The 12625-nt window shown below is 38.3% G+C and overlaps 1 protein-coding gene across 1 annotated transcript; it reads right to left on the reverse strand.

Moving 5' to 3' along the window:
* Positions 1-4206: 4206 nt before the first annotated feature.
* Positions 4207-5154, reverse strand: LOC102820511 (olfactory receptor 2V2-like). Its single transcript, XM_006877398.1, has one exon. The coding sequence runs from the start codon at positions 5152-5154 to the stop codon at positions 4207-4209; it is 948 nt and encodes a 315-aa protein (XP_006877460.1).
* Positions 5155-12625: the final 7471 nt, after the last annotated feature.

The raw sequence follows: 12625 nt of genomic DNA on the forward strand, positions 1-12625 counted from the left end.
TTTTTTTTTTTTTTTTTGCCTCTTTCATTTTTTAAATTCTGATCACCTGTGAGTTATTCCTCTTTATGTTGTCCCACATGAATCTCAGACTTTCTTCAGAATTTTTCATTCTTTTTTTCTGATTGATCTTCTAGTATATTAGTATTGAGAGATTTATCTTCAAGTTCACTATTTTTGGCTTCTATTGATTCAAATCTATTCCTTTGCCCTTTCAATGTATTGCTAGTTTCTGATATCTCAGTATTAATCTTCTGGATTTCTGTCTCCAATCCTGCATCTATTTTGTTTGTTCCTATAGTGTTTTTCTGAATTCTTCCTTGTTTTCCTTGATCTTTCTGTCAATAATTTGGAGATCTCTTAATAACATTTTTATAAGTTCTTTTTCAGGTATTTTCAGTGGTTCTTTCCCCTCAAAAATATTTTGTTATCTACCTCTTGGTCATTTGTTTGAGCTAGTCTGTCTTGTTGCTTCATGTGAATGGAAATTGCCTACTGCTTTCGAGGCATTGTGGTATTGTATTTGTATTAAGTTGATGGATGTATGTTGGTGTGTTACTAAGTACTTACCAACTGCCTTCTGTTGCATGTTAACAATGTGCTTGTGCACTTTTCTCAGTTTTCTGTTCATGCTGTTCAGTTCAAGATGTATTTAGCTGATGTTGGTTGTTGTTATTAATCCAGTGTATAACAGTTGGTATTGACGCTAACCCAATTGGTTAGGTTGGAGGGGGGTACATCTGTGACTGGTCTGTATGGCCACAATTTCTTTCTTCTTTTGGGTGAGGCAAGAAGAGAAATTACACCCATAAAACAGAAGGAAAACAAACAAACAAACAAACAAACCAGCAAACAACAACAGCAACAAAAAATAGTAATGAAGAAAGAAAGGAAAGTGTCCACGGCTTTCTCTCCACCAATAAGTAGTATGCCTCTGTGCCAAGTACTGGCCTCTTTCCTTCACAACTGCCTGTGAAAGTTCAAGATGGTCTTGCTGCATCAGGCTGGTTCACACAGATAAGCAGTCTTTCTTTTTTTCCTCCTCTACCTCATGCATCCATTTTTCCACTTATACTATTGAGACCTAGTCCAAGGCTGTCCGTGGTTGACTGCAGACTTGGAGCTCGGCTTGCCCAATCGGGGCTGTTGAGGATAGCTCCCCGCTCCTTCAATAGTTCTCACAACCTCGATGTTGACCTCTATGGGACTCAGACAGCCTGGAGAATGGGATCTTCCCTCAGTAGTATTCTGGTGTAGGCCAGCCCAGTTTCTGTAGTGTGTAGAACAAGAAAAAAAATCACACCTTTGTCTCTGCAAGCTACAGGTAAGTTTCTGCAACATGAATGTGTTTTCTTGTATCTGAAGTCACTAACAAATGCCTAGATGGCGGTGGCAGATCTCTCTTGTCTTCTCTACTGAGCTCCTTCTCCCAGTAAGCACTCAGTCCACATCTTTATCCCTTCATATGAAGCTCAGAGTTACAGGACTATCCTCTGCATCTGTCTCATCTAGTTTTTTGTATGCTTGCTCTAGAGGGTCTGCACAGCCTTTCTGCCTAAGTCTCCCATCTTGTCATACCACTTGTCTACAAGCTTTAAAGACCCCAGGAACTATGCAATGAACAAGAAGGTAGACCAGAAACACTAAACCCATTATTAGGTCAATTTACTGGGATGTCTTATGAAACCATGAGCTTAAAACTCTGAAATAAGAAACCGTATCCCATAAGGTTTTTGGTCGTACAAAGCAGCCTCATGAGCTGCTCTTTTTTTGGTCATTGTTGTAAATATATCTATCACACAACTTCCAGTTTAATGTCTAATAGGCACACAACTTATTGACAGCAATTACAATAATTGACTGCAAAACCCTACCATTAATCACTGTGATTTTTCTAACATCATTATTTGCTCCTTCTTTTTTCCCTACTGCCAAAATAATTGTTTAACATTCCAAATTTCGGTTTCTGTTAAGTCCAGCATCTCAGCAACCACTGTTTAGCCTACCTCTTAAACTGGTGTTGATGCTGGTTGATGTATAGAATCCTTAATAATTAAGATAAAAACTCTCAGAAACAATTATTCCAGAGAGAGAAGATGCACTCCTTATCCAAATGGAAAGCAGGACATGAGTGGGCTGGACCAGACAGGAAGGGTCTTTAATCTATATAAAAGACCCTTCATGGGACCAGTTTAAGCACTTTTGGCTGAGAGATTTTAATTCCCTGACATCCATCACTTCCACCCACAGTTATTCCCTCTCCTGTGACTAATTTGTTTTCACATATCCTCAGAAATCCCACCTCTATCATGCTATTGTCCTCAGTTTCTAGCAATTGAACTTCAGAGGGGAAAGGGGCTCCTGCAAAGATCATCCCAGTTGCTACAACAAACTCTCCTCCCGGGGGGACGGTGGGCATGAAAACTGGGTAATGAGGAAAAAGGACTTAACCAATCTGTGTTCCAGTTTTCTCATTTGTAAAATGGAAATAATGATGTGCACAACAAAATGTTTGTTGTGAGAATTAAACTGATTGCATGATCTAATATTATCGCTCCCTAGTAATTGCTGTTAGTGCCACTGCTCTCTGCTCTCTCCAAAGCCTGGAAATTGAGTAAACAACTTTTAGCTTAACTCCCAGAACTTGATTCTGTCTTCACTTTCCCCTCTGTCTTCAACAAAGATCAGTTGTTGTTTTTTTTTTTTTTTCTAATAAAAAGACATTCATATTGCAAATATGTCTAAAAGACTGGTAAAAAGCTTAGATACTGTTGCTGCTGCATGCTGTTGAATCAATTCTGACTCATAGCAACCCTGTATAGGGTTTCCAAGATTGCCAAACTTACAGGAGCAGAAAGCCTCATCTTTCTTCTGTGGAGTGACTGGTGGATTTGAACTGCTGACTTTATAGTTAGCAGTTTAACACAAAAGTTTAGTTATGTAACATGTAACTAAGTATGCTACAAGGATTCCTTAAGAACTTAGATGGATGGATACAAATAAAAATTTCTGATAGCAGTACAAATTCTATATTTGTACTGCTATTAGAAAGTTTTTATATTCTGTTCTGAATGTCCCAAAAGGGAAATCATTTAACCAGCTTTCCTGTTACAAGAACTAAAGTAATAATAAGGGGAAATTTTTACACAAGTATTATATGTATATATGAGAATTTTCATTTGAATTCACTATGTGCCAGACAGTGAACACACAACAATCAAGTATTTACCAAATTCCTCATGAATATCAAAGACATCACCTTTCTATTCCTTGTAAAAGAAATCTATAAAGTTTTCAATTACATAAGGTAAAAGATGGCAACTCTTCAAGATAATTATGCAGACTAATTTTCTGCTATCAGGAAGCCTTTCACTTAAGACACTAGTGTGAGGGTCTAGTAGTGTGAGGCATTAAATAAATATGAGACAAATAGTTTATATATACAGATATATCTCATTTTATTGATCTTTACAGACATTGCCTTTCCCCCCTATCAACTGAAGTTTTGTGACAACTCTGAATTAGGCAATCTATTGGAGTCAGTTTTTTCCAACAGCATGTACTAGATTCATGTCTCTGTGTCACATTTTGGCAATCTCAGAATATTTCAAATTTTTCCATAATGCTATTGCACACTTCATACATTATAGTATAGTATAAACATAACTTTTATGTGCACTGGGAGCCCGCCCCCCCCAATTATTATGAATTGGTTTATTTCAATATTCACTTTACTGTGGTGATCTGGAACAAAGACCACAATAACTCTGAAGTATGCCTGTACATAGCATGGGGCTTGGCACACAGTAAACTTTGAATAAGTGGAAAATAAACAAGAAGAACTAGGCAATTAATTTCTGGGCATCCTCTTTTAGTAGAATTAACTCCAGTTTTAAATAATGAGTGATTAAAAAATCCAATGCCTTGCTTCTATACATTGGTTCAGTTTACAAAGTATTGCATTCCTTTTGATCATGTTTTAAAAAAGAATCATTCACAAATGATTGGGGTGTCAGAAGTTGGTTTTTCACTGGAGCTAGAGAGCACTACTTTCTTTAAGAAGACCTTCTTAAGTGCATGGTTACTCTTTCAGTATCCCTGTGAGGTAGGGATGTCATGATCCTTATTATTAATGGATTAACTTAGACTCATTTTTACTTACTTAGTGAGTCAGGAGGTGGCAAAGCTAGCCACGGGACACCCTGATTTTCAGTGTTGGATGCTGATCCTATAACTACCCAGCCCCTTCCTCAGTGCCCCCATCACTTCCCTGTTCCTCAAGCTATAAATAAGGGGGTTGAGCATAGGAGTAAAAACCGTGTAGAAGACAGAGACCACCTTGTCATGGTTAGGGACTCGGTAATGTATAGGCCTCAGGTAAGTGAACATAGCTGCCCCATAGAAGAGGGAGACAGCTATCAGGTGGGAAAAACAGGTGGTTAAAGCCTTTTTACGAGCCTGAGTAGAGCTCAAACAGTATACTGTCACCAGGATACGAGCATAGGAGGCCACAATGATGGAGAAGGGAAAGAAGAGCATGAAAGCACAGCAAACAAATATTACGTTCTCAAAAAGGGATGTATCTACACAGGCTAGTTTCAATACTGATAGCATTTCACAGAAGAAGTGGTTTACCTCCCTCAAGCCACAATAGGGGAAGGTCATTACTATCACCATCTGAATCAAACCATCGACTATCCCAAAGACCCAGGAGCCTACAATGATCTGTAGACAGACCCTCTGACTCATAAGGATGGGATAGAGGAGAGGGAGGCTAATGGCCACATAGCGGTCATAAGCCATGAGTCCAAGCAACAGTCCCTCGGAACCCACAAGAGAAACAAAAAGACCAATTTGTAGGCCACAACCCACAAAGGATATAGACTTTGTGCCAGACAGGAAGTTGATTGCCATCTTTGGCACATTAGTACAGACCAACATGAGGTCCATGATGGAAAGCTGACTGAGGAAGAAGTACATGGGTGTATGAAGTCGAGGATCTATGTAAATGAGGATGATGAGAAGGGTATTCCCACAGAGGGCCACTGTGAAGACTACCATGACTGTAGAGAAAAGAAGAAGATCAGTTGGACTGTGGGAGAAGATGCCCAAAAGGACAAAGTCATCAGTGGATGATTGGTTCAGCCAGGTCTTCATGGCTCAGTTGTTTCTGGTCTCCTGAGAACATGGACAAAATAAATTATTGGATTCATGACATTTATTTATTTGCTTCATTCTACTTCAGTCAGTGGCTTTTGTTGTAACTCATCAGACTTCAATAACATAAATTTTAGAACATAGAAGGGGACACACCATCATAGCAATAGGAGCCCATATAGCTCATAGATTCTATGTATCCATACCAAGAAGAATAAAAACTCAGTTATTGTATGTATCACAGGACTGTTAGAATATCCTCCATTAGCAGACAGTCTTGCCTTTGTCAGGTGACAATGCTTTTTTTTTTTTTTTTTAATCTGGATTACATGCACTTGGAAAATTATTTCTAACAGAACTTGGACCATTTCTTTCCACAGAAATACTTTATACGTGTAACAGCATAGAGAGGGAACGAAGTAAAAGTTGCTCTTTAGCATGTATATTTTTCTTTTGTTCTGAGTGTTTTATCATCCTAATCATCCCATTATATTCTTAATTCAGATAAAGGAAGTCCTTCTTTAGTTTCCTCACATGAGAAAGGAAGTGTTGTAATTGAATGTCGTCATCATCAATCATATTGCAGGTGACAGAAGAATCATAGGGCCAATGGGAATAAACAAGGAACTGGTGCACTGATATTAACTAGCCTCAGGTCATAATTTTGTCTATCATGTAGAGAGCTCCCTGGTTGAAAAGAACTGCTCTTTAGAATGTAGCATGTCCTTTTGGACATGAAAATTTCAAGTTGGAAACCTTTCCAGACTGTATCCTATTTATCTCTTACTTACATTATTTTTGGTGATAATACATCTGTAGTCTTAATTACAGTATAGTATACTCTGTGAATTCTGTGAATTGCTCCAGAGAAGTATTGAACTTCCAGGGGTAGTAGGAGCTAGTAGATCAAAGTAAGAGCATTATGTGGACAACCTAAACTTGTAGTTGGCACCTGTCTATTTGGCAGTCTGAGAATAGTGTCCTTTTAACTTGTGAGCTCTGATTTAGCTCAAGATGACTGGGGTCAGAGAGAGAGAGAGAGTGCCATGGGGTTGGCTAGCAATGAGGTTAAACAAATAGACATGTGAGGATCATATCAATCTCCTTATTTTGGGGATTGAATTTGTGCTGATTATGCACTCAGTCTGTCTCTAATATGCTGAGAAGAGACAGGACACTGTTTCATTCTAGTGACAGGTGATACATAATCAGTGGAAATAATGTCTAATTTTTGTGTTGTACAGCGCTCATATATTTGTTTTACACTTTAGACTTCCTAGTGACCCTGCAATTGAAATACAGTGATGATTAAAATAAGCCCCCTTTTATAAATGAGGAAACTGAGGCTCTGAGGAGTTGGCTGTATTACCCAAGGTTACATGGCTTGTGCATGTAGAACCAAGACATGAGAAAGGAGCTTTAAAATATAAATCTCAGATACTTTTAATTATATCCAGTTGTTTATGAGAAAAACACCCTTTGATGGGCAAGATACCTTATTTTGGAAAAATAACCCTGTAGAACTCAGGGAAGGACCTTGGGCTGCTGATGACAAGTCTCAGGTTCAGGATCCAAAGATTTCCTCTCGCTGTGCGATGTCTTTCTAAATTACACTAGAATCTTCAGTGGTACACCAGAAATCCCTGAAAATTCCAGCCTCAAACTTTCTATTCCATGCATAATATATATAATTACATGCTTATTGGCACCTTAAATAAAACTGTGGAGCTGTAATTCGTATTCTTCACATTCCAGAAAAGTAATATATCTTTACTCTCATTCTATTTCTTTAAAGGACATGTTACTTTCTTTATCATTCAAACATAAAATGACCCATGCTGGATACCAACTGTCATCAGTATCCTTGTCCCAATGATTTCCCATTAGTGTAGTCTTTTCTTCTTGCATCTGGTTCTCTACTTTCCTCCTTATTATCATCACTGTAATTCAGAATGTCCGTTTTGTCAGTTCATACGATGACCTCCTACCTGCTCTTTGATCCTTTGTGAAGCACTTCCTTGTTCAAGACTTTTAAAAATGAAATCTGTGGTAAGATTTTGTTACCAAGCAGCATTTGATAAGAAATCCACTTATTGGTAAGTAATAAACATTTTTTTATAACAGTCATTATACAGTTGGCTGGAACTTCAAATACAGTAGAAAACATATTGACTCTTGATAATTGAACCAGAATTTGGGAAGAAAGCTTGGGAAAATGGCCAAAATGAAGTGACTTCAAGGTCATAGGATATATTATTGCTCAATAAGTTAAATCTTAGTAAAAAATATTTAGGAAAATGTTGTTCCCTAAGACATACTGTGCCACATTCATTTATGTTATTATGATAAAAATCAATTCACTGTTCTGAAATCCCAGCATAAGATTTTCTGAAACCATGACTGCCTTGTTCAATACTTTGAACATATTTTTAACTCTAACAGATTTCAGTCCTCTCTCTTCCTTTCCTGCATTTCCTCCTACATCTTCTTCTAAATAAATTCAATACCAAACGCTGTTGTTGCTAAGTGCCATCAAGTCAATTCTGACCCATAGCAACCCTGTGTACAACAGAACAAACACCACCTGGGTCTGTGCCATCCTCTCAATTGCTGCTATGCTTAAGCTCATTATTGATGCCATTTTGCCAATCCATCTTGTTGGAGGTCTCCCTCTTCGACATTGTACCTTCACTTTACCAAGCATGATGTCCTTCTCCAGGGATTGGTCCCTCCTGATAATATGTTTAAAATATGGGAGTCAAATTCTGACCATCTTGACTTCTAAGGAGCATTCTGATTGTACTTCTTCCAACACAAATTTGTTTGTTCTTCTGGTAGTCCATGTTACTTTAATATTCTTCTCCAGCACCATAACTCAAATGCATGGATTCTGCTACCATATTCCTTATTCATCATCCAACTTTCACATGCATATGAGACTATTGAAAATACCATGGCTTGGATCAGGCACACCTTAGTCTTTAAACTGACATCTTTGCTCTCCAACATTTTAAAAAGGTCTTGTGTACCAGATTTGCCCTATGCATCATTTGATTTCTTGACTGCTCCTTCCATGAGTGTTGATGGTAGATCCAAGCAAAATGAAGTCTTTGACAACTTCAATCTTTTCTACATTTATATGTATATTATTTATTGGTCCAGTGGTGAGGATTTTCATTTTCTTTACATTGAGGGGCAACCCATATTGAAGGGTGTGATATTTGATCTTCTACAGCAAATATATTAAGTCCTGTTGACTTTCAGCAAGCAAGATTGCATCATATGCATATTGCAGGTTGTTATTAAGTCTTCTTCCAATCCTGATGCCACGTTCTTCTTCATATAATCTAGATACTTGGATTATTTTTTCAGCATATAGTTTGAATACAGTTTTCATGCATACCTTTCCTGATTTTAAACCATTCAGTCTCCACTTGTTCTGTTTGAACAACTGTCTCTTGGTCTGTATACAGATTCCTCATAAGCACAATTAAGTGTTCTGGAATATTCATTCTCTCCAGTTTTGTCTATACTTTGTTATAATGATGTTGTTGTTAGGTGCCATTGAGTAGGTGCCATAGTGATCCTATGCACAACAGAATGAAACACTGCCCGATCCTGGGCCAATCTCACAATTAGTGCCATGCTTGAGTGCATTGATGCTGCCACTTTGCCAATCCATCTTGCTGGGGGTGGGGGATATTCCTCTTTTTCTCTGACCCTCCACACTACCAAACATGATATCCCTCTCCAGTGACTGGTCCCTCCTCACAACATGTCTGAAGTATGAGAGATGAAGTTTGGCCATCCTGGCCTCCAAGGAGCACTCTGGCTGCACTTCTTCCGACACAGGTCTGTTTGTTCTTTTGGCAGCCCATGCATGGCACTTTCAATATTCTCCTCCAACACTATAACTCCACCACTTGTTTGTCAGTTTGTCCTACTGTGGTGGCTTGTGAGTTTTTGTGATTCTGGAAGCTATGCCACCAGTATTTTAAATACCAGCAGAGTCACCCATGGCGGACAGGTTTCAGATGAGATTCCAAATGAAAACAGACTAGGAAGAAGGATTGATGAACTACTTCCAAATATTTAGACATTGGAAACCTTATGAATAGCAGAGAAACATTGTCAGATATAGTGCCAGACAATAAGCCCCTCAAGTTGGAAGGCAGTCAAAATGTGATTGGGGAAGAGCTGCTTCCTCAAAGTAGAGTTGACCATGATGACTCAAATGGAGTAAAGCCTGCGGTATCTTCATTTGCTGATGGGGCAGAACTCAAAATGAAGAGAAACAGTTGTAAACATCCATTAATAACCGGAACATGGAATGTACTAAGTATGAATTTAGGAAAATTAGAAATTGTCAAAAATGGAATGGAATGTATAAACATCGACATCTTGGCATTAGTGAGCTGAAATGGACTGGTATTGGCCATTTTGTATCTGAAACCACATGGTTTACTATGACAAACTGAAGAGGAATGGTGTTGCATTCATTGACAAAAAGAACATATCTAGCTTAGACATGAGGTACAATGCTGTCTGTGATAGGATAATATCCATATGCCTACAGGGAAGACCAGTTAATACCACTATTATTAAAATATACACACCAACCACTAAAGCCAAGTGAGGACAAACTAGAAGAATTCTACCAACTTCTTCAATATGAAACTGATCAAACATGAAATTAAGATGTATTGATCATTATTGGTGATTGGAATGCAAAGGTGGAGCAAAAAGGAAGGATCGGTAGTTGGAAAATATGGCCTTGGTGATAGAAATGATGTTGGAGATCGCATGATAGAAGTCTGCAAAATCAATGATTTGTTCATTTCAAATATCTTCTTTAGACAGTATAAAAGGCAACTATACACATGGACTTGGCCAGATGAAATACATAGAAATCAAATTGACTATATCTTCAGAAAGAGATGATGAAAAAACTCCATATTATCAGTGAAAACAAGGCCAGAGCAGACTGTGGAACAGACCATCAATTGTTCTATGTAAATTCAAACTAAAGCTGAAGAAAATGAAAACAAGTCTACAAAAGCCAAAATATGACCTTGAATATATCCCACCTGAATTTAGAGATCATCTGAAGAACAGATTTGATACCTTAAACACTAAAGACCAAAGACTTGTTCTCCAGCATAGGGATGCTAAAGCAAATGGAAGAAATGAGGAGATAAAAGAGCTGAACAGAAAATTCCAAAGGTCAGCTTGAGAAGATAAAGTCAAATATTACAACAAAGTATATAAAGATCTGGAGTCAGAAAACCAAAAATGAAGTACACACTCAGCATTTTCAAGCTGGGGGAACTGAAGAAAAAAATTCAAGCGTCATCTTTCGTTATATAAGGATTCTCTGGGCAAATTATTGAATGATGCAGAAAGCATCAAAAGAAGATGGAAGGAAAACACAGAGTCATTGAACCAAAAGGAAATGGTTGATGTCCAACCGTTTCAAGAGGTAACATATGATCAAGAGCCAATGATACTGATGGAAGAAGTTCAAGGTGCATTGAAGGAATTGGCAAAGAACAAGGCACCAGGAATTGATGGAATAAAAATTGAAATCTTTCAACACAGTGAGGTTGCATAGGAGGCACCCACTCATCTATGCCCAGAAATTTCGAAAACAACTATCTGGCCGACTGATTGGAAGAGATCCATATTTGTGCCTATTCCAAAGAGAGGTGACCCGACAGAATGTGGAAATCATCAGACAATGTCTTTGATATCCCATGTGAGTAAAGTTTTACTAAAGGTAATACAGAAATGGCTGCAAGTATACATTGACAGAGAACTTCCTGAAGTTCAAGCCTGATCCAGAAGAGGCCATGGAATGAGTGATATCATTGCTGGTATCTGATAGATCTTGGTTGAAAGCAGAGCATATAAGAAAGATGTTTACCTGTGCTATTGACTACACAAAGGCTTTCGATTGTGTGGATCATGACAAGCTATGGACAACATTGTGAAGTATGAGTATTCCAGAACACTTAGTTGTGCTCATGAGGAATCCATACCTGGAGAAAGAAGGAGTTGTTCAAACAGAATATGGGAACACTGAATGATTTCAAATTAAGAAAGGTGTGCGACAGGTTGTGTTCTTTCACCATACTTATTCAACCTGTATGCTGAGCAAATAATCCTAGAACTGGTTTATCTGAAAAAAAAAACCACATGGCATAAATATTGGAGTATGACTCATTAACAACCTGTGATATGCAGATGATACAACCTTGCTTGCTGAAAGTGAAAGGAACTTAAAACTTTTACTGATGAAGATCAAAGAGCACAGCCTTCAGTATGGATTGCATCTCAATGTAACGAAAACAAAAATCCCTACCACTGGACCAATAAACAACATTCTTCTTGGATCAACTATCAGCACTCATGGAAACAGCAGTCAAGGAATCAAACGTATTGCATTAGCCAAATTGACTGCACAGGACCTTTTGAAAGTGTTGAAGAGCAAAGATGCCAGCTTGAGGACTAATGTGCACCTGATCCAAGCCGTGGTATTTTTAATAACCTCATATGCATGTGAAAGTTGGGCAGTAAATAAGGAAGACCATAGAATAATTGATGCTTTTGAGTTATGGTGTTGGAGGAGAATATTGAAAGTGTCATGGGCTGCCAAAAGAATCAATAGATCCGTTTTGGAAGAAGCACAGCCAGAGTGCTCCTTGGAGACCAAGATGGCCAAACTTTGTGCCTCACACTTCGGACATATTGTCAAGAGGGACCAGTCACTGGTGAAGGATATCATGTTTGGTAAGGTGGTGGGTCAGAGAAAAAGAGGAATACCCCCAGCAAATGGATTGGCCAAGTGGCAGCATCAATGGGCTCAAGTGGGGCAACAGTAGTGAGGTTGGCCCAGGATTGGGCAGTGTTTCGTTCTGTTGTACATAAGGTCGCTATGAGTTGGTGCTGACTCAATGGCACCTAACAACTACAACAAAGCATCTTTCTGGTATTCTTGGCTTTCAGCCAATATCTATCTGACATCAGCAATGATATCCCTCACTCCACGTTCTTGTCTGAATTAGGCTTGAACCTTTGACATCTCCCTCTAGAAGTCCTGCTGCAATTGTTTTTGGATTATCTTTAGCCAAATCTTACTTGCATGTGATATTAATGATATTGTTCAATGATTTCCACATTCTGTTGGGTCATCTCTCTTTGTAATAGTAACAAATATGGATCTCTTCCAATCAGTTGGCCAGGTAGTTCTTTTACAAATTCCTTGGCATAGATGACTGAGTGCCTCCAGAGCTGCATCAGTTTGTTGAAAGATTTCAATTTGTATTTCATCAGTTCCTAGAACTTTGTTCTTTGTCAGTGTCTTTAGTGAACATTTTACTTCTTCCTTCAGTACCATTGGCTCTTGATAATATGTCACCTCTTGAAATGGTTGAACAACTGTTTATTTTTGGTACCGTGACTCTGTGTATTC

This window comes from Chrysochloris asiatica, unplaced genomic scaffold (assembly GCF_000296735.1).
Source record: "Chrysochloris asiatica unplaced genomic scaffold, ChrAsi1.0 scaffold00492, whole genome shotgun sequence".
NCBI lineage: Eukaryota > Metazoa > Chordata > Mammalia > Afrosoricida > Chrysochloridae > Chrysochloris > Chrysochloris asiatica.